The sequence below is a fragment of the Ixodes scapularis genome, unplaced genomic scaffold, assembly GCF_016920785.2.
Source record: "Ixodes scapularis isolate PalLabHiFi unplaced genomic scaffold, ASM1692078v2 PGA_scaffold4__175_contigs__length_147842914, whole genome shotgun sequence".
Classification (NCBI taxonomy): domain Eukaryota; kingdom Metazoa; phylum Arthropoda; class Arachnida; order Ixodida; family Ixodidae; genus Ixodes; species Ixodes scapularis.
The window spans coordinates 91,940,944-91,963,392 of record NW_024609879.1 but is presented as its reverse complement, the minus strand read 5'-3'; the positions used below and the strand labels follow the sequence as shown (position 1 = coordinate 91,963,392).

The 22,449-nt window shown below is 45.7% G+C and overlaps 1 protein-coding gene across 1 annotated transcript in view; it reads left to right on the top strand.

The window, feature by feature from the left end:
* Positions 1 to 22,449, top strand: part of LOC115323501 (DENN domain-containing protein 5B) — a 91,582-nt gene that overhangs the window by 17,032 nt on the left and 52,101 nt on the right. Inside the window, exons 8-16 of the mRNA XM_042293206.1 lie at positions 1,083 to 1,479; positions 3,201 to 3,496; positions 6,066 to 6,251; positions 11,470 to 11,560; positions 12,793 to 12,952; positions 13,943 to 14,033; positions 14,709 to 14,753; positions 18,677 to 18,682; positions 20,819 to 20,947. Coding sequence (XP_042149140.1) covers positions 1,083 to 1,479; positions 3,201 to 3,496; positions 6,066 to 6,251; positions 11,470 to 11,560; positions 12,793 to 12,952; positions 13,943 to 14,033; positions 14,709 to 14,753; positions 18,677 to 18,682; positions 20,819 to 20,947 — 1,401 coding nt within the window. The remainder of the gene's footprint in view (positions 1 to 1,082; positions 1,480 to 3,200; positions 3,497 to 6,065; positions 6,252 to 11,469; positions 11,561 to 12,792; positions 12,953 to 13,942; positions 14,034 to 14,708; positions 14,754 to 18,676; positions 18,683 to 20,818; positions 20,948 to 22,449) is intronic.

Here is a 22,449-nt window from a genome sequence, read left to right as displayed (position 1 = left end):
TGGGCTACCCGATGGATGGCTCCAGTATGTTTTCTTGTCGTAAAAGAATGGCAAGTGCCCAGTCCTAAGCAGTCGCCAGTGTGTGAACCAGCCTTGGCGCTTTTCGCATGAAATCTAGCCATTAGATGGTTTTGTGTCACGTTATCCGGCCATGCTTGCTAGGCAGGCTGTTGGATTGCACTGTTGCCAGACCCTCGGGTACTTGTTGCTAGACTGTTGACATCTTCGAGAGAGGTTCAAACTCTCCCAACAAAAGTGGCTCTGATCTATCTCCCCTGCCCCCCCACCCCCCCCTCTCCCCCCCGAAGCCAGCCTCTGCCTGGTAGATGTGGCAGACAGGTTTTTTCGGTGATAGTTGTTATGGGCTCTTCCACACCCATTTGAAACAATGATGTAGGGCATCTGCTGTTCGTGTTGCCAAACGCTCAAAAAAGAAAACCTGCTGTGATTTTCTCGGGATTTGATCTTGTGTCCCCCGACTGTGAAGCGAGCGTGCTGTTACAGAGCCACATCAGCTGCTTCAATGTGGCACCTAATAAACTGCATGTGTTGAGGACAGCTGCAGTCTTGTACGGCTCCCACTGGGTGGCCCCAGTTGCAGTGACGTCTCGTCACGCCATTGGCTTCTATGTGTATAAAATAAATGAGTGTCACTTTCCGAGCGGACATTGAAGATGGCTCCTCTTAGTAAGGTGCCATCTACGGCAGAAGAAGCAAAGCGCACCATCACGAGGTCATTGTAAGGTTGTTGCAGATTTACTGCACGATACATGAAGATACATTAGGGTTTGATGAGGTGGATTCACACAGGACTAATCATTCTTTGGCTGTGCTATTGCCAGACCATGGACATCTTTAAAACAGTGCCAAACCAGATTATCCCAAAAGGAGCGGCTCTGACCCGCTTCTCTTGTCCCCTTTCAGGCCAGCCCCTGTCTTCTAAACGTAGCAGAGAGGTTGTGTGATTGCCCTGTTGCCTGATCGTTTGGTTCTTCCTGCCCTGGTTCTCATCGTCGGGCCGTCGACACCTTCGAAAGCGTTCCGAACTCTCTCGACAGAAGCTTCTCTGTCTTCTCTCGCAGGCCAACCTGTGCCTGGTGGACATTGACGGGTGCAGCGTCCAAGTGCCCGAAGACCTGCCCAGCTTCCCGAACAAGCAGGACCTGGTCTCGGAGCTGCGGGACCTACTCACCCGCTTCGGCGTGCTCACCCCCGGCGGGAGCCACCCGGGCCACTCCCCGCTGGTGCCCCCTTCGGCCACGCTGGGGCGCAACCTGAACAACCAGCTGCAACACGAGCGGACGGCCAACCTGCCCTTCCCCCGGCGCAAGCTGTCCTGGAGCCTGGAGAGCGGCGACTCCGGGGTGAGCAGCACGGACAGCAGCGCCCGCAGCTCCTACAGCAGCCTCGGCGGGCCCCCGCAGCTGCTGCAGCACAGTGAGGCCTACCAGCGCATCGCCGCCGTCGCCAGGAAGGCCGGTGAGTTTGGTGCGGCGGTCGTTTTGTGCGTCGCCGTTCCTCCGCAAATTAGGTGTTATGTTTTACGGCAACAGCTGTTAGTGGGAGTTCGTCCCGGGAGAGTTGCATCGTTGTCCTTCTCGAAAACTCTGGTTCCTCGAGCGTACACATGCGGCCAGAATGTGCGTCCAAAAGCAACGAGCGCGTGCCGGAGGCCAGGCGTTAGAAAAAGACGTCGTTCTCACTTCGACGGTGGCTGTACCCGGTGTTTCGCCATGCTGCCGCATGCGCACAGCCGTCCAAAGAGACAAACTTGCGTGTCGTGTGGCTACACGTTGGAAAGTTTGTGGCACCTCCGAAGAGAGCGAGTTTGAGTTACAGCATGCTGAGGAGGCTCGGGAGGTAATGCAGAAACGTCGACGTTGTTGCAACAATAGCGACGCAAGTTCCGAGCTGCTGTTGCCGTTCCGCATGTTACACAATGGCGTAAATGCTCTCAAGATTTTTGTTCGGTACATGCCAATGAACCCTGAAAAGTGACCCCTGAAACGGTTCTATAGAAATCTGGGGATGCCGCAGAACCCCAAACAGAAGCTGTCTTCAAGTGAGAAAAATCAGAGCTCGTGGGATGTTTTGGGCAAATATGATTCTCCTCTGAGGTGTTATCTCAAGAAATTGGGAGTTTGGGAAGCCATGGATTGTCTTGACTCGGCTGCCAGCAGTTTGCGTTTGGGAAGCTTGCACTTATCCCTGGAATTTTCTAAAATGACTGCTTTACAGGGGTTCTGTGTTTTCGGTATGTATCAACAAATGTTGAAAACTGCTCAATCGTTTTGCCATACCTCGGTGTTTGGAAGTTACAATGCCCCGAGTCGCCAGCCTACGGATTGTCCTGTTGCAAGATTGCCAGCACCATGGACTTCATCTGGGTTCTGCTCTGAGGCGGCTGGGGGACCAAATACAACGAGAACTCTTTGACTGTGCAACGAGGGGCATTTTTTTGTGTCCTATTGTTGCAGTTAGATGAATGGTGCTCAAGCATTTTTTCTTCTGTGACTGCAACAACAGGCACTCTTTTGTGGTCTATTCATTATTTTATATGTTTATTGAATATATCCTCGGAGCCCGAGGGCATTATAGAGTAAGAGAGCAGATACAAAATCGAGTAGTAAAACTGTAACAAATGACTGGTATTAATGATATAACATAAATAGCAAACAGGTCATGGATGATTGTAAAAATTGTTAGTGATGGCATTACGAAACAGGCTAGGGTCAGTAATGGTAGCACTCAAACCGGAGAGGGGGTTCCATTTTTGTGTTGTGCAAGGAAGGAAAAATTAGTCGAATTCCGTTGTTTATGAACTTGGGACTTTAACTTTATGCTAATGATGCATACAGGATGATGTGTAAAAAGGAAGAGTTATCATTTATTGCGTAAAATAAAAATTAAAAGCTAAATTTTATGAAACAATTGTGAAATTTTACGGCTGAGAGAGGGAGACGATAAAGATAAACTGATTTTCATTGATGCGACACTTGCAGTGCGATGATACTTCGACATAATGAAACGAGCTGATCGGTTTTGGGTGGACTCTTAATGCAGTGATGAGGGTGTCATGACCGGTGTCCCAGATGGAGGCTGCATATTCTACCTTTGGTCTAATTAATGTTTGATAGAGAAGTTATTCAATGAAACCGATTGTCGCAGTCAGGTGAACAGTGTTCAATCGCTGTTTCCAGGGGTGATGAACTCTCTGGAGGACCTGCGGAAGCCCTTCACCCACGACAACTATGAGAGCAGGCCGAGCCTCCTGCGTCGTTCCACTGATCGCCGTTCCGCAGACCGCCATTCCAGCGATCGCCATTCCATTCAGCGCCAGTCCTCGGACTACCACTCCACCACAGACTTCAACAGCACCGACCGTCACCCTCAGCTCGAGGAGCTCAGGCTGAACAATGCAGTCCGGGAGGTCTTCTTCAACCGCTTCCTGCATATGTTCAGCTCCTACGACCACTTCGTCATCCAGCCAAACCAGGTGGGGTGATGCTGTGTAGTTTTTGTTCTCAGGACAACGGTCTGTGCAGCTGCAAGTTGCAGAGACTTCAGCGGCTTAACGAATAGTGAGGTAACAAAATCTTGCCTGACGTATATATTAAAGCATAGTGAGGGTCTGCATAAGCCACAGGGTTCAATAGCTCATTCATGTGGAGGTCAAGTCTGGTATCGACAACATTCAAGTATCCCAGCCTACCATCTTGCCTATTCGCGACTCGAGCGACCTATAGGGGGCGCCACCACCAAACAAACATGGCGGCTGAGTCCAGGTCGCGTCGGCTCGGCCGGGCCGCCTGAACAGGTGGTGCACTCAATTTAACAGACTTTCTTTTGTTTAATACCCAGTTTTATAGGTATTTGAACTCAGACGGTTAAGTGTAGCCGGTGCACATAAACTTGCAAAGCATAGCTTTGTTTTCCCGGTGTTTTTTGTTCATGTCAAACTTTAGTTTCGGAGATTTCATTCAAAACCGAAACTATGGGCTCCGGAGAGACGTTAACAGGCTCTAATCAATTTTGATCATCTAAGAAAAGCGGCGATGACTACAGAATTGTTGCACTGAGAGTAGTTTTCAGCTAACCCGCATACCTCGACAATGCGACTTATCTGTCCCCCGAAATCGAGCTTGTGTGCGTATCCGCGTTTAAGAAACAGCTCCAGTCGTCTGTTCGGTCAACAACACAGGCTGCTGGAACATTACGAAAATTAAACAAGTGCTTCTTGAGCCAAGGACCGCGTTAATCCGCCGGTGCCCCACTAAGCAGCTGATACTCATATTTCATTCAGGTTTTAGTAGCAATCAAGAAGTCATTTTGACGGGCGGGTTATGTATTTATATTACGTACTATGGGGGTCCCACTAAAGCAATATTAGTATATTCTTCGGGTTGAATATGAGCTTAGTTGACTAGCTATTAGTTGAACTGCTGAATAAAAGCATATTTGACAGGCAGAGATACTACTTAAACTTAGCCAAATGGTTCTATAGCCGGCAGCACGGAGACAAACTGAAGAGAGTCTTTATCGGAGATTCACGCGGAACCTCTCTGGGCATTGAACTCTGCTTCGAATCCTGAACGGAGAAAATGAGCATTTTTTGTGGCCGGTCAACCTGACCAATCTAGACGTATATTGCTGCTGGCTTCGACGGGGGTATAATATAAATGTTGGAAGGCGCGATAGATCATAATGTCGTGACAGCTTCTAACTTTGCGAGACGCGTCCCCCCACCCTTTGAAAACAGATAATTTCCCTCATTCATCATTTGCAGCGAGCAGGTTTTCCTGAATCAAGTGATCAGCCCCACTGCTTCAGTGCGGTCCAGAGGCTTTTTCGGCGAAAAGCAGCCAAGATGAATAGCCAACGCACCGACCGGCATGGGTGGCTCAAACTTGAAGCGAACCGAACACAACCAAACCCAAGAAAAGCAGCTATCGAACCTTCCCATTCACTTGACTGCAACATTGATGTTCCCTCCAGTGAAATGCTTCGTCTGTCGTCCTCAGTCCACTGTTCTAAATGCTTATAAGGAAATCATTTATCAGTTACAAAGTATTCGTCACTTTGAATGTGATTCGAGACACACAAGAAATCAAAACGTTTTTCCGTGATTCCTCCTCATTCAAGAAATCGAAAGCACGCGACCGTGTGCTGCGGAGTAAACGGTCTTTCAAACACGTGATAGAAGACAATCTACTGAGGCTTCACCACACTAATGATCGCTCGGGCAAACTTAATAAATATGTGGACCTTCGTCAAATTACACTGTTCGCCATTGCGCCGACAACACGTGTCCGCGAAAGCCACCAGAGGCGCGGAGCGACCTGGTCCGGCTGGTTCCCGGTTTTCCCGCTTGGTGGTGTCCGTTTTGCTGGAGTCGCGAATTGTTGGTAAGATGGTCGGCCAGGACCCGGAGGACAGAAAAACTTGGAACAGAAACGCCGCAAACCCGAAGACCCGAAATGCCCCTCTTGATGTGCGAAGCGGTGCACGCCATGCATGCTGCGAAGACGGCAAACTTGCCGAGCAGGGCAAGTTCCTCGCTCGGACAAAGCGTGGCGGGAATGCTGGTTGCATTATCGGTAGATGGCTGTTTGTTTCTGTGCTTAGTTTGTACAAATATATCGTAAATAGCTTTTTCTGCATTTAATGTAAATACCCATCTTTCTTCTTCCTTTTTTCTTTTCTCTCGTCATTTTTTGTGGCGGACTTTTCAAGGTTTTTCGTCACAAGTGGGCTTGCATTGCATTAGGTATACAAACAGTAATGGGAAATTGCGATCCGTTTGTTACATCAGTTGTTTCGCTATTTCCGAGTTTGTTATAAGGAGGCTGTGCTGTACGACCCACAGGTCCTTTTATAGGGCTCGGTGGTGCATACAGGTCTGGGGCCGGTATTGCCTTGGACTCATCTAGAGAGCTCCCAATGATTTGGGGGTCTGGGATAATTCACCCGAGGCGGGATGACCACCTCGTGTTGCTTGAACCACGGAAGCAGATCCTCCTCTTAGCGGGCCCACGAAGGTCTGCTCTCTCTTGCTTGGGGCGCAGAAGGACATGGAGCAGTGGCTGGCATCCCGGGACACTGTGCACAACTTCGACAAGACCACGTTCCTGTCGGAGCAGCCGGAGCCCCACCTGCCGTTCCTGTCCCGCTTCATCGAGACCCAGATGTTTGCCAGTTTTGTAGACAGCAAGATTCTCTCTCACTGGGAGGACGCCGACCCCTGCCTCAAGGTGGGTGAAACCAGATGCTCTACTAGGGAACACGTCTTACTCCGCGAAAATTCGATAGCCTCGGCACTGATAGCTTTTACATAGTTGAATTGGCTGGATGCGTGTGGTTCTGGGGTTTTCCCCCTTCGAATTAGGGGAGATGGCTGCCTGTCGTCTGTCGTCGTGGAAACCCGTCGAGACAGCAGAGATGGCTGTGGACAGCGCCAGGGTGGATAATAAAAATCGAGGTGATTTAAATTGTGATTTAAATCGCTCCGGTTTTATCATAATGATTTAAATCAAAACTTTCCCACAAAAGTAATCCCCAAAAAAAGCCATTTTATTTACTGTTAATTTGGCTATCACTCAATGCTTTCTATGTGCACTTGTTTTGTATTTAAATAAAAAAAATCATAGGGCAAAACAATTTCAAGCTAATTGAACAGAAGCAAATCTTCTGAGAAAATCTGAGTTTTTAACTTTTTTCTTAAGTTCCACTTCGCTTGTCAGCTACGTAATGTAGCTACTGCAAGCAGATCAAAATGTGAGAGAAAGAAACCATAGCGAGGCAAGTAACGTCCTATTGCAAGCTATTCAAAACACGGAAAGAAAAAGCCAGTACAGCTTTTTCACAAACTTGAAAATAATGCATGATTCTAACCGGAGATGACGGCTGACAAAGTGGACAAGGGACAAACGCACACGTCTCTGTGTTTTATATGCCATCTCACACACAACCTCCACCAAGTTTGCACACGTGCACTCAGCCATCATCACACCTTCATAGCACAGTCAATGGTTCTGGTTAGAATCATGTGCAACGTTAGCCAGCTTGCCTGTTTCTTAACTTTGTCTTAAAAAATAAGCGGCTTTTGTTCTAGTATGGCGGGTTTACATCAATATAAAGTTGTTAATTAAACTGTGCCTAAAAAGCTTAAGTGTACAGTAAAAGCTTAAGTGTACAGTAATTTGATCAGATTAATCAATTTGTCACACTTAAAGATACATAAAGTGATAAAAAATTACTTTTTTTTTTTGGCTGCAGTGATTTAATTCAAAATCTGAATTAAATTAAATAAATCTAATTTCATTAATTTTCTTTTTTTTTTAATTTATGTTTTTTTTTTTTTAATTTGGACATTGCAATGCGCTTGTGTTTTTTAGGACGCGGGGTTTCAAAACCGCTCGATTCGAGGCTGAAGACACGCTGTCTAATGCAATTGAGAATCCTAGTGTGTCTTCAGCTAGTAAGGCCCGCTTCAGACGGGGCAACTTTTCCAGCAATTTTGAAATTGCTGGCGGGTTGTTCCCTTGTTCCCTAGCTTTCCCTAGATCTACGCGAATTGCTGAGATCGGGTCCGGCTTGAACAAGCGAGCAACTCGGAGCAATTCGAAGACAGTTGAAGCAGCTGCAGCCAATCAGAGACGCAATATTTTCACGTGACACTCCTGTGGTGATGAGGATGACAGCTAAAGACTTAGTTCTGGTTTGGAATGGATCGTTTTCGGAAATAAACAGTTTCAGAAAAATGAGTTAGTATCCTCAACGCCGTTCAAACATATAAGAACGCGTTTTTAGCGCGTAGCTGCGCGTCTAAATAGTGAAAGAAGAATCAAATTTAATGATGATTATGGCAAGTCGGAGCAATTCGGTTGATATGTGTGAACGCGGGCGGCCGGTGTTGCTGGTGAAGTTGCTGGGTCAAGTTGCTGGGTGAAATTGCTCCGTCTGAAGCGGGCCTAAGGTATTTGGTGAGACATTCTTGGAGAATTATTTCTGTTGGGAAACCTCGTGTAGCAGACGGTTAGTCGGGATGCAGTTAGGTTTACGTGTTTTCGAGGTTTTTCATTCTTCAGGTTTGGGGGTGGTTTCTCATTAAGGCGACAGGCGTTATCAGCAAGGTTTGGCGCCGGCTCCCCGAGGGTGTTTCACGAAGGGTGATTGTGGCTTGTGACGTGACAGTGTCCTGTGACACAATTAGAGCGGAGCTGTTAAGGACTCTCGTTGCTGCCGTCGCTCATAGATGGCGTTAGCTGTCTAGAGTGTTGTGTTTGCCGGTTGTCCGCTTGCTGCCGTCGCTCATAGATCATGGCAACATTTCTTCGGAGGAAGAAGAGCAGGAACGGAACGAGCGGCGAAGTGCGCAGCAGCGCAAATGGTTTCAGAACTGCCCCAAGGCCGCTATCACCTAAAGTTACACTGCGTTGAGCGCTTCAGATTCCCTTGCGAAAGAAGAGCAGATCGCTCGCCTGGAAAGCCACCGCCGAGAACAGAAGCTTCAGCTCCGCTGCTCTTCCTTCTTCACCAAAGTGGAAAGGCTTAAAAGTTTTTTTGCTACTATACTAAGAGGAAAAATTTTCTCGTTAAAACTAGCGGGGACGTGCCTGTGTGTAGTCTGCGAGGTGCGATTGTGCAGCACCTCGGCTGTTGCCCCAGTTCATTTCCAAAACACGGCAAGGAACCAGGAATTTTTACAGCAAAATCTGTTACGGGCTCTTTCTACCACTGGAAATAATGTCTGTTGTTGATGTTTTAGTATAAAAGTAGTTGTTGATGTTGTAGGGCTTTTGTCATCGATGTTGCCACATCCTCGAAAAAGATTGCCCGCCGCCCGCAGGAATCCTACCTGGGTCCACTGCGTGCAAAGCGGAGGCATTACCATTGGGCTACGCCACAGCATCAACAACTCGCTCTGTACTTGATGTTTTTGTTGTATCCAGTGCCCACGGCATGCACGCTCTGGAAGGAAAAAAAATAGATAATAACAAATTTCCGTCATAGCTCTGTCAGTGCCAAGAGCTCGTGCCGGGAGATGCACTTTCACGCGGTCCGGAACAAATAAGAAACAAAAGCATTTGGAACAAAACGGTCAGATGTCTATTTTGTTCCAGACGCTTTCGTTCACGCACCCCAAAGTGTGTGAATGCGATGCCAATGCCCAACGACTTTGCCGAGACTTGTCGCTGTGTCTGTACTGTGGATTAACACAGGACTGCTCAATTTTTTTATATTGGTCTCTGGTGTTGGATGAAAATTTTGTACTTATCGGGGCTCATGTTGAAGAAAACGTTACACGAGCGTGGAATTCCCCAAACTTCAGGGAACATATGTATGACCCAAATACTTGGAAACCTCTCTGGTACGGATAAGAGGGGGAAACGAGATACCGTATTTGCTCTATTCTAGGCCGACCCCCAAAACTGCAAGGCCGAAAAAAAAACCAAAAAAACCTTGATTTTAGGTTGATCAGAAAGGAACAGTAAAACACCATAAATTAAACACAGACCGGCTGTTATTTTTGATATACAATACTAGATCGGCTACAAAGCCGACGGGGGTGTTAGCGGTTTATGTCCGCATTTTCAAATAAAGGTGCGAGCAACGCCGTTACGAGTCGCCGTAAACAACAAACAAAAATATACTTTTTTTTGTGTGTTTGTGTGTGTGTCTGCGGAGGGGAGAACGGATGGGGCAAGGAGCAAGGTGCATGGCTGGTTTGGCGTCTTGCGTTTTTCCTCCTTCCTTTCCCCTCTTGCGTAGCGAGGGGAAGTGCGGGAGCTGCGCGGCTGCGTAGACGCAAAACCCGACGTCCGAGGTGTACACGTGAGCGGCGGCCACTGCAGGGAGGGGGCCTGCTGTTGTTTTGGTTGTTTTTTGTGCACCAAAAGCTTTCTGAAACATGAAGCGGCACGACCCTACTGCGACGAATAAATACGGCAGTTTCGGTTTCGGTAGCCGACCCCCGAGTTCCGATTTTAATTTTTTTTATAAAACCTATCGGCCTAGATTCGAGTAAATATGGTAAGCGTTGTGGCTCCCTAAGACAGAAGCAGTCTTTTGGACAGTTAAGCCATGTTCTGGGCCAGCACAAAACCTGTAGATACAGATCTCTTCTCGTGAAGCGTGGATTTTCCCCTTTCAAGGACAGCCCCAATTCAGGTTTATTTATTTCGGTTTACTCCGATTTCAATCAAACCTTTTCAGGGTTTGTCGGTGTATACCGAAAGTGCTGAACCGAAAAGGCGAAACCTTCGTAACTCGGACACCTCTCAAAAGCACCGATGTGGTATGTGTCCCATGATGAACACCTCGTGAAGCTGCACAGTTCAAACAAGCACTGTTTGAGTCCGAGTTGGAGAGATTTCGCCGTAGTACAGTCGAACCCACTTGTAGCGAACTTGAATACAGCAAATTATTGCCTACGTCGAACACTCAAATATTTGGAACAAAATTTCACGTAAAAATGTATCTTTATTACGAACAACGCATTGGCTATATCGAACTAAGAAAAACACGGACATCAAAAACACTTGCATTGTTTAAAAGAGAAAAGAAAAAGGAACGCATAAAGTTAAAGCCTCTCAGACAGCAAACAAAAACGCCGACCAGAGAGACATACACAAAAAAAAAAAAAAAAAAGAAAAACAAGCAAAATAAGTTAAGGTCAGGATGTCGGCTGCTTTCGAATTACCGCTTGCTATGTTTTGTTTGTTAGCTCTCTCTTTCGTTTGACTTTCGCTTGCTAATCTGGCTCGTGCAGAAAATGGCAACCGTTTTTGTCATTCTTCGATAAACTGGAAATGATTCCTTGGAACAAAGTACAGATTTTAGTGATCATCAAAGCTCTGCCTGCTATCATGGGGCATTTGCTGCTGGATAAACTGCGGCGTTCGCATGCAACCAGCAATCCTCACTGTGTCCCCGCTGCTCTGCGCAGACCTCTTTTTCGTCTCTGTACGGTTTCGCTGGTTTTGTTTGGACTATGGCTTCACGGGAGCAAAATCACATTTCTTTCAAGGATACTATTGCCATACTGCAGATAGTGGATCTAAGCCTACACGAAAGGCTTTACAATCAGCTAAAATGGTAAACGATTTTCCTTTCTGCTCGCACCTGGGTGCTGCAATTTCGTAAACGTCCTCGCAGAATAAACAGCTCGAAAGCTACTTTTTGTTCCAGCTGTTAGCCCGTCTAGAGCATTATCGGTTACGTTTTCGTGGGTCATGGATGTCTTTCGCAGTCTGCCGAAGAATGCCGTAACGCATGTTTACCAAAGTGTCAAGAAAATTCTTCATTACAAAGCCCAGGCATTAAAATTTCCAGTAGACCTGGTTTTGAAATAACGAATTATGGGATACATAGAACTAAAATGTGCGTCTGACGGAGTTTGGCATAAACGGGTTAGACTGTATAGTAGTGGCAGTAACTTGGTTGATATTTTTTGTTTCTTTTTGACAGATTTTTGACAACCGGATAAAGCTGCTGCGGAACCAGTCCAGCGAGCCCATCGTGAACTGCTACGAGCGCTGCACCATGTACAGGGAGACGGGTGCGCCTTTTGTTCTTTTGGTTGCTCTGCTGGGTAGAGGCTGGCTCACACATGTTCATTTGGCTGCACTAAGACCGCTTGGAATAGCTTATGAGAGAGCACACAATCTATCAGTAACCTTGAAACACTTTCGGTCTGGGTATATAATTGGATTGAGGGCATTGCAGCAGTTGCAAGATCAGATCTACACCCTACCTATGAGAGATGGTCGTGAATAATCATTGTCGGAATTATTTGAAGCTCACGGTGAAGGAATCATATGCGTAAATGAATTGCAGACGAGAAGCATTCCTGGGCCGACGGACAGATGGCGCCATCGTGGTATGTGTTTATAAGCCATCGCAAGTGCTTGTTGTAGTGCAGTTGATTGCAGTCAAACGCAAATGTGTGAGCACCTACACAAAGCAAGGCAGCTGTAGTAGCCAGCTGCGTAAAGTGGTATGCGGTGTGCCTCAGCTTGTTTACAAGACCTGCGACCGCAATATAAGATGTCTGAACGTGTGGACGCGCAGCATGGCGAACGCTCGGGCACAATCAACCAGATAAATAGCGTTTTGTTGCTTTGGCATCTTTGTGCGAGCCCATTCCACTCTGCGCGTCTGCTTTCACCTCGACAAACGCTGGCTTGAGCACCGTGTCAGAGATCTCTAGATCTCTTCACTTCAAAGCATTCATATAACTGTTTTTGTCGCTTTTGAGACAAAACTAGGGTCACTGGCGAAGTTGTGTCTAAGCAACACGCACATCGCAAGTGCCGAGTTCTATGTGGAACACAAGTTTGTCTGCTTGTCTTGCAGAAATTATGGCGACATCAGAACGCCGAGCTCTGATTGGCTCTGATTGAAGGATAGTGGGCAGACCTCAAAGCAAGCTGTTTTGAGGTCTGCCCACTATCTTCAATAAGAGCCAGTCGGAGCTTGGTGCTCTGATGTCACCTCCACCCCTGCAAAAGAAGCAGACGAACTTGCGCTCCGCATATGATGTGGCACACCCAGAAAACGACCTTATAAACAAGCATGTCTCTCATGAAGGAGCCTGGGAAACTGGACCCGCGAAAAGCAACCACAGGCCTATCGTTGAAGAGTCATCTGGTGGTGCCGGTTGCAACCGAGGCGAGGAACGGACTTTATCTGGCAGCTGCTAGACACACAGTGTCCACATCTACAAATATCTTGCACCGTACCCGCGACTGGCCGGGTCGTCGTGCTTGACTCCTGTCCTCCTCGGTGCAGAGGTGCCCATCGAGAACCGGTTGTCGGCTCCCGACCTGGCGGCCCCCAACCCAAAGGTGATCGACCCCTCGGTGGACCTTCCGGGGCGGAGGAACCACCGGGCAGGCGTCTTTCCCGCCCTCGACTCGGGCGTCCTGAACCGGCAGCCCGCCCAGTCCAAGTGAGTGCGCCCTTTGGTTGAGCTATCCACCTATACTCCATTTCACCTTGCGACAGACCGCACCAAACTCTGCAAGGTGTTTTCAAATGTTGTGTTGGCGTAAAAAAAAAAAGAAATTCCTTTAAATAAATCAATGAACTATGTGCAATAAAACTTTCCTCCAGGGTGTCTTTTTGTGCTGCATTTGTCGTTCTCAAAATTCGTGTGTAGATTTTAGGAAACAAATTCAGGCCTAAAAAATCTTTTTTTTTTTCGTATGCACAAGGAGAAGAACGGTAAATAATGTCTGGTTGACGCCATCTCACAACGGAAAGCTAAAACGCGAACGCTTCTTTGAAATGAACATGTGAAGGCAAACCCATCAGATCCGAGCGTATGTGGCGCCATCTGTTAGTTGCAGCATCAGCCAGACAGTTTTTTATTGTTTTCCTCCCTGTGCATAGGAAAAAAACTGTATTTTTTTAGGCTTAAATATTTTTTTCCCCAAAACCACACTCTTGTGGTTTGAGTACGATAAATGCGCCACCTCAAGACACCTTTGTGAAAAGTTCCAATGCACTTCGTTCGTTGGCTTATCTGTACGAGGATTTTCTACGCCCGCATAGCACTCGGAAACGCAGTGTACCAGCCGTCTCTGCCGATCCAGCGCTGGGAACGTATTGCGTGACCTCGCGCCCCACACACTGCTGCGCCTCTCCCGAAGGTCACGTGTCGCTCGCACGGCGTCGGATTCGCTAGGTTGGCTCGTAGCATCCGCTGCTATCCATTGTGAGATGAGACGGAGTGTAGTGTTGTGACTTGTGCATATCAGTTTGTTTCGCTTATGACCTTGAGTTCATCCTGAACATTTTTGGGGGGCATGGGCAATAGTTTGGCTCAGATGAACCAACAAATCTTGGTGGTTTTCTTTCATTAGATGCTTAGATAATAGTTTAATCTCTGGGATGTTGCACTCGTCGAACATGGCTTGACCGTGTGTCACCCTTGCAGAATCAAAAAACGGGCGCACGCCCAGTTTCGACGGAAGGACCGCTCCCTCCAACACGCCGAGCATTTGAAACTTAACGCAGAGCAACGGGAGGTGAGCCCCCTTCTTGTTATTTTCTTTTTCTTTGAGTATTGTATTTTAAGGTTTCAAGCATGAGAATGATAGTTGCTTGTTGCTGTAGGTGTACTTCCTCTTTGCTCGAGACAATCCTCAAATGTCTTGGAATAAAATTTGTTCGCTACAAATGCTTTTCTGTCATGTGCTGGACTTTGTATGTGCCATTATTGTGTGGCTTTAAATTTCTAGAAACAATTGCATGGTATATTATTCATTAGCTTGGAAGATATTAATTAGTAGCATGCACGGCTGTGTGATTGCAAAGCCACAGATTGCGAGTTTCCATCAACATACGCAACTAAGAAATGTACCAGGTATCTAGGAGATTACGTATATGCATGTATGTTCCAGAAAAGTGGACGTTGCATTGCATCACGATTTCAAACACCTTGCTTGAAGACTATATATTTTGTGCACATTTACTCAGTTTGCTCGTTTTGCACCCTTAGTGCGATATTGTTATGTTAGGAGTACCAGACGTTTTACGCCTGGACAAGTGGCTATTTGTTTGTTCGCCTGCCAAGTTTTGCAATTTTACACACGCTGCATGTCACCAGATGCATTTTTGACACATGGACATTCTGTTGCGCAAGGATTAGCGTCACCTGACGAAGTCACGTAACTTGTATCATTTCTGAATCTTGCGTCTAGTCTGCCCGTGCCAGCACAAAACCAACGCATGCGCAGTTGTGGCAAGTGAGTAGCAATTTGTGGTCCTTTTTGTTTGCATTTATTTGTGCCTGTTTTAGCTGGGATGCTACCTAACATTTCTCAGTGTATTACTATGTTTTTGCCATTCAAATGTGTGCATTGTGAAAACACCTAGTGCAGTGGTTCTCAACAACTGATGTTTAGGGGACCCCTTTTAGATCAGCGGAAGTGATGGGGGGGCTATTGGACGATTAGTATAATTGTGTTGCATACAGAAACATTCTAGCATCTCAAACATTTTCATTGTCATTTAGCAGCACGTCTAGCCTGTTCAGCCAGACGTCTACATTCACGGCGCCCTTCAGCAGATAATTTAGCGTGTGGCGTGTGTACACTTGAATTGATGATTCTGGTGATCTTCCAGAGCCTTGTAACCCACTGCTCCTCTCTCACCTTGCCTCCTCGCCTACCTCTCCTCCTCACCCTACCCCTGGTCACGTAAACCAATTGGCATCGAGCACCTCGCTCCTCCCCTCTCACCCGTCAACCAATCAGTGTCTAGCCTCGTTGCCACGCTTTTATCCAGGCGTCACTTTTGGGCTTCACGAAAATCTGAACACCTACCCAAATAATGTTTCACATTAAGCATGCAAACGAGGTTTGACGCTTTGAAAAGGAGAATAATCAACCTTACTCTCATTTGGATCACTTGGTTTGGTTTATTTAGCTTTGTGAGACAGCCAGTATCAACAAAGAAAAGAGAGGTTTATTGCTCGGCTTGACTGACAGTCGAGGGCTTTGCAGACCCTGATAAGACCTTCAGGGGCTGTCGTTTTGAGAACCGCTGACCTAGTGCATTTGGGAAGTTCCAAATAACTGCCTGACATTACCTCTTTTTTTGGGGGGTATTTTCTAAACTACTATATGTAAGGTGTCTGTGATACCCAGGCTCGATCTAAAATTGGCCGTAAAAATTGGTGTTTGCACGTAGCAATCTAAACATTTGGTCAAAGCTGTATATTTCACAGGCCGGTTTTATCATGCAAAATTACAAAGCATAGCTCCCTTTCTGTAAAAAAATGGAGCCAAGAAACTTGCCTGGGTCAACGGCGGACGGCGACGCAGACGATCGAGTCAAGTGGCGGAACACGTTAGGCATTCATATTGGTAGATGGCGTCAAGAGCAGCGTCAGAAGGTGTAGCTGACCAGAGAAAGAAAGCAGGCTGCGTGCAGACAAAATCCGTCAACAGCAAGAGCGCCATCGTTATGCAACCGCGTTTTCTTTAATTCTTGCTACGTCAAGTTTTGCTCTCATTGTCTGCGTTTATTTTTAAACCAAAGGTACATTACAAAAAGGGTATCTTCACTTTAATAGACCACAGTTGTCACGAGCAGTCTCAATGATAAGGAGGTAGCATCATCTATCAATATGTGCTCCAAACGCACCCCGCCACACGACTTGGTTGTCTGCATCACCATCCGCCGTTGACACTGGCAAGCTTTTTGGCCAAATTTTTTTACAGAAAGGGAGCTACGCTTTGTAATTTTACAAGATAAAACTGACTTGTGAAGTACACCTTTGACGAAAAGTTTAGATTGCTACATGCATGTGGCAATTTTTACGGCCCAATTTAGATCGAGCCTGGGTATTTCAGACACTCTAAATATCTAAACATATCTAATTTTTTTTTTATGACACTGTTTTTTTAAAATTGGGGTCCAACTTAAATAATTGGCACCAGTTCTCAGCTCATCATGCTAACCAAGATACTCTGCTGCATCATCCGCGTCTCTGAGCGCATTCTTCGAAGTGGAAATGCTATTGAGCATCTTGTTTTTCTCTCTCTGATTTGATTCCTGATGTACAGTCGCTGGCTGATTTTTCGGACTCGGAGGGGATCCTGAAATTGTCGGAATAATCAACCAGTCACAAAAATATATTTCAGCCAAAATATCAAATTTCCTACATATTCTTCTGTGCATTGACCACTTTCCACTTGGTTGATGTCAATTTTAAAGGGGCACTGACACATCAAAATCATATTTTTTTTTATTATCCGAAACGATTGAAAACGATGCCGGGACATTACCCTCAAAATTTGAAATCTGGGAATTCAGTATTTGTGACGTAAAAAAACAATTTCCAAATGCCGAATTCAAAGTTCCCGCGCGATCTGCGCCGGTGCGTTGACGTCAAATATTGCGGAGTCCTGAGAGTCCACTTTCTTTCACGACTCCCTGTTGTTGCCATGGCGACCCAAAGCGAGGAGGAAAGGAGCGAGCGCCGGCGTTGCGGCGGACCGGTTTTGAGCGGTGTCGCCTGTTTCCCGTGGGAGGATAGAAATCCAGTAGACGGCACCACAACAAACTCCCGATTTTTGGTATTTCAAAAAGAAGGGCCGTAGTGCGTTCGCAATTGCGTTAAAAAAACATGTTTTCGGATTCCCGTTATTAAATGTTATAAAGACGTCGCCTACAAAGCTTCTAAATTTCATGATTCTTGACGTCGCAAATCAAAAGAAGCGAGGAGGCGAGAGGCGGGAGATTCAAACGCCAAAAATAAAAAGGCGCGCGCCGAAAAGTTTCTTTTTTCGCGATGCGTTTTTTTTAACGTTTTTATGACTGCAACTTGCACCGTTTTAGACAATAAAAAAAAATACGACCTTTGGGGTGTCAGTGCCTCTTTAAGTTCTTGTGAAACTTCCGCTTTATATTGTTCACTTTTCACTTGTTTGTTGTTGTTGATCTGTTGATCACGGTGCTGCGCTTTGTTGGCGCCTTCGTTGGCACAAACAGTGAACTTGAAGTTGGCGCCATTTGGCACATCTCACTTCAATACTAAGCCTATCGGTAAAAAACTTTTGAGCTCGAAAACCACAAGAATGGCGGATGGCCGCTCTTCTCGCAGTCGCACTCAAAAAACACGGACCACGAGAAGAACTGGAAGTCATAAGAATGGGCAGGCGGCAGTCATGTTGGCTATAGTGGAACCGGAAAACCTGACTATAGCCTCAACCTAGCTTGTTTATTGTGTAGGACATGGTATCGAGGCTACAGGCCAAAATTATGACAACCAAAATGGCAGTGACTAAGCTCACGGCACTATCGCAGCGGCTGTTTAATGGCTGTAAACTGAGTAAATCACACAAACTATGTCAGAAATATCAAACAATAAGCTTTAAGGCGACCGAAATTTTTGGTTACTGTTATACGTTAACTCTATGGGGTAAGTGACATTTCAGCGAAAACGTCCAAATAATCGGTGTCCAAAAAATTGGTCGGCGACTGTAGGTCTTATTGCTTGCTAGAGTTTGTTGTCATCTGGCTTTGATATTATAATGGGGTGATGATAAAGAAAATTTAAATTGGAATAGTACACGAGAAACAATATTCAGAGATAACTAGGGAGTTTAACATTTGCTGTAATATCCTAAAAGGGATGAGTCTCACCCCCGAAAGATAACTCGTTCGTAGTTTTGACATGATTTGCTATTTGTTTTTTCAGAAACACCAAAAGATAGTCCACTTGTAGTAGTAGTAATTGCAGTGCTCTGGCCAACGGTGACCTCGGCTAAAATGGGGTTAGTTAGCTCTGGCTGGAGAGAAGCAAACATAGCTGACTGGGAAGGACCGTTGTCCATGTTCTGTTGTTCCGCAACGTAAAAACAAGTTTGGAAGGTCGCAAAACACGGAAATACCGTTATTTAAATTTTTTTGGTCGCTCCCTCCCGTTAGTTTACTTCTCATTTTCACGCTATTTCGTCTCAGTTGTAAGTGAGCTATCTATATTATGGCAATGAAGAAAACAAATACATTTAAAAAGAAAAGAAAACTTAAAGGAGCATATGCACTCACTGGGTTGTTGATGCAGCATAGTACAGGAGATTTAATTCACAGCACTTGAAGAACTTGATTCACCGGCTTTAGTACATCTTTTTTTTTTTTTTCTTTCTTTTTCTTTTTTAAGTACCAAGTGAGTTGAGCAACCAACGATCACACCTTCAGCATGCTCTGGTTTGTAGGTGGTGGCTTCAGCTCCGTGGGAATGCCTTTTCGAGCATGCTTCACTTCCGGGGAATCTGTTGGGAAAAGAGCATTGGAACTGGAGTCTTGACCCAGTTGTGGCCTATGCCACCGGGTCCAGCTTGTCCTTGCACGAGGCATCCCAGTCTGAAATTTGTGGTTCTTGGACCAGGCACGTAGCCAGGATTTTGGTTCGGAGTGGGGCCCGCCCATGACAAAATGCTGTCTGAGGGGGAGGGGGGAGAGGAGGTTCCAGCAAAATAAAAGATATCGGAGGGGGCCCGGGCCCCACGGACCTCCTCCCTGGCTACGTGCCTGTCCTGGACACTTGCAGCGTGGACCCAATGACGTATTAGTCCTTCGAAGAGACGGCACAAATTGTTTTTTTCAGCAAAGTGCGATGTAATTCAGTATAGAGGTGTAATATTAGGTGGTTCGTTTTTTTTTTTTAACAAAAACATGAAAGGAAGATACCACCTGAATGAAAAAAAAATTGCAGAGAAAAAACTTTTTTTATTTTTTATGGGTTTTACCTAGCTTACGTAAAACCATTAAATGACACGGTGGCCTCACTGTGTAGTGCACTTTGGCAACGTGAAGGAGATAAAATGTGAGACAATTTTGGTTCCTGTTTTTTGCTTTTCTTTTTTTTAATTTTGCAATTGCTTGCACTGTTCTTCGATGACTTCACAAAAAAGGCTTAACTAAACATTGCTCTATTTAAAACAAAACCAAATTTGTTTGTTCCTTTTTTGCTGAAGCGGGCTTATATTTTTGCACTTTTAATAATAAATACTCTGCCTACAAACATTTTTGTAGTAAATCGTATCATGATACAATAAAAAAACAATTTACGCGGTCCTTTTAAAGAGCCGATGTGCCGTCAGGTCCACGCTGCACTTCTCTGCTTCACTGCACCAGTACAGTTATTTGAGTAAAATGAGCGTGACTTGATGTTATTCGAGTAATGCAACACGATCAAGTTTTACGATATCTGATTCTGTTACAACATTCCAGTTGTGTGGCTGGTAGCACTGCCCTTGGACATTCAGCAAGATGCGTTAATTATATGGCATTCACTGTGAAGTTCTGTTGAATCAACCCGGTTGGGGTATTTTTTTCTTCACATTTTACCACGGAATCCTTGTATAACTATACATAATGAAAGATAAGTTTTTTGTCAGCTGTAATACCTATCGCAGGGTGTGTACATATAGATTCATGCAGCAAATGTCTGCTGGTACGATGGAATACATTTCTTTGCTTTACTTTATTTAGCTTAGCTTTATAGAGGGGATAGGCTCTGTTCAATTTCTATGTCCTGGAAACCACAAATTTGAGCTTGGGCTGACTGTTCTGAAGGCCTCTTTTTGCACAAGCAAGCAATGAATTTTCCGTAGCTGATGTGGGTATGCCAAGATTGACAAAAAAAAAGGGGTTTCGCATTTTGCATAAATAAGCTGTGTTGCAGGAAGTTGAAACTGAGCATGAAAGTATCTTTTAGCCCAAATGATAATGTTTCTCGAAATTTCAGCTTGTAGTGGTGCTTTAAAAAATAAAAAAAAAAGAGATGGAAATGTTTTTTGGAAATGAAAAGAAGTAGTGATTTACTATCGACGGAGCAATTGTCATTTGTTTGTGAGGATTGCTCCTAACTTTATTTCTCAATGTTATTACCGAAACTTTACGTTTAGGCTCCGAGTCACTCGTACTAAAAGAGTTTCGCCTAGAAGTGAGGTCTACTTCTAGCCGACGGGTCGTTTTATCTCCCACGTTTGGCGGAACCCCATTCGTGGTTGCTAGACCGTTGACATTCTCAAAGGTCTGCCGAACATTCCCACAACAATCTGCTCCGGCTAGTGTCAGCTTCGGTCGGGGTTTGAGCTTCCTGCAAAGCGTAGCACGATTGTGCGACATGGAAAACCACAATCCGTCTTCCTGGTGCACGTGGATGGTGGTGGCTGTACTCTTTGTATCGGGCAGTACCTCGTGTCACCCAATGTAGCCACGTGCCATTAGGAGTACGGTGGTTGCCGGACACGTGTGTGGTGCGAGCTCCTTCTTCCCACCTTGCCACCCCGGTCAGAAATACATGCACGAGGCGCGGGCCAAGCACATGAAGCAGCCCAAGCTGAGCGACACGGCGTCGGCGGCCGTCATCGCGCAGACCAACTGGAAGTTTGTGGAGGCTCTGCTCGGCGAATGCAAGACGAGGGTGAGTGGTTTGGGCGCACTTCCTGTTGGCAGCACTCATTGCACGGGACTGTGAGGTTTCGTCTATTGACTCCATCTGGTTGATGAGTCATTTCACATGGTGCAACCCTCTGAAGAGGCGAGTGCACGTTGCCCCGGAGGAATTGTCACCGTTCTCAACTCCTAATGCTGATGGTGACGTTGAGCCAATAAATGTTTTTGTATAAAGTAGCTTTACAGCGTTGATAATGTTTTAGGGGTGACTTCCAAGCTTAGAATGCCACGGAATGTTGCAAAGAAGATGCGGTAATACGGCAAGTGTTTTTTTACAGAAGACTGCGTCCCTCAATGATTATTGAAACGCTGTTCTCTTGCTGAGTAATCCGGTACTCAGCCAAAGCTGCTCTGCGCCAGCAGAGCAGCTTTGGTTAGCGTGGCAATAGCTGGTATAAATGAACTCGTTTTGCCGTGGACTAAGATGCATCCAAATATTTTTAGACATCTTATCGATTAATGCCTATAAATACAGTTCAGTTTTTTTTTTCTCATCTTCATCCTTTGCCTGGCGGTTTTGTGAATTTGTCTTAAATTATACAAAGAAATGAGACAAAAGCATCTGTTCTTGCCTCCTTTCTCCTAAACGTCTTCCTAATCTGAGAGGTAGAGCAGAATTAGTTAAGATTTAAGTTTTCCTTATTAAAGTGAGCCTTGGGATTTGCACGAAATTACAGTCGGTGTGCAGGCAGCTCGTAGAAGTTTACCATAATGATTTTAATCCAAAACTGGGGCAGAGAGAGGAAGAATTTTTTTGCAGTGTAAGAGAAAGTAGCGGGGTCAGGCATCTCTAACTCGGCTGATAATCTTGTCAGTTTCTCATATTTGGGGAGAAATAAAGCTTAAATTCGGAATTTGCATCACAACATTATTGGGGTGCCAAATCAGTGGTTTGGTGTTGGATGTTTTTAACAAAACAAGTTGAATTAAATGCTCGGGGTCCCAGAGGTTCTGTCGCACATTTAATTGAGTTGTTACAAAATTGATGTTATTGAGAAAAAATAATTTAGGGTTTTAACATAAAAGATTATACAAGCTTGATCATGCTGGCAAAGATGGTCAACGCAAAATGTGTGATAGGCTTCCCAGGGAAGAAAAGAAGGGCACCTGCAGTGCCTACCGAAGATTCACCTTAATTTTTGAAAGACACCGTGAGTTTACTCTACATTACTGGAAAGGTCGCAAAGTATGCGAGCTCGTTTATGCGCCACGCGAGCGAGCTTGCTCTTGCGTGGTCCCTACCGCTGACTCTGGATAGCTCAGTCGGCGAAGCACTTGGCTCATAATCTTAAAGGGATACTGAACCAAGGAATTTAGTGTCTATAATAGGTGGCACACATTCTTTCCCCGAGCCAGCAGCCGCCGGTGTGCACGAGCACAGGCAACAAAAATGACGTCAAAGACCTCCATTCGCGGTTAAAGGGCCCATGAAACGAATTTTGGGTTGGGATAAATCATTTGAGACTGGGA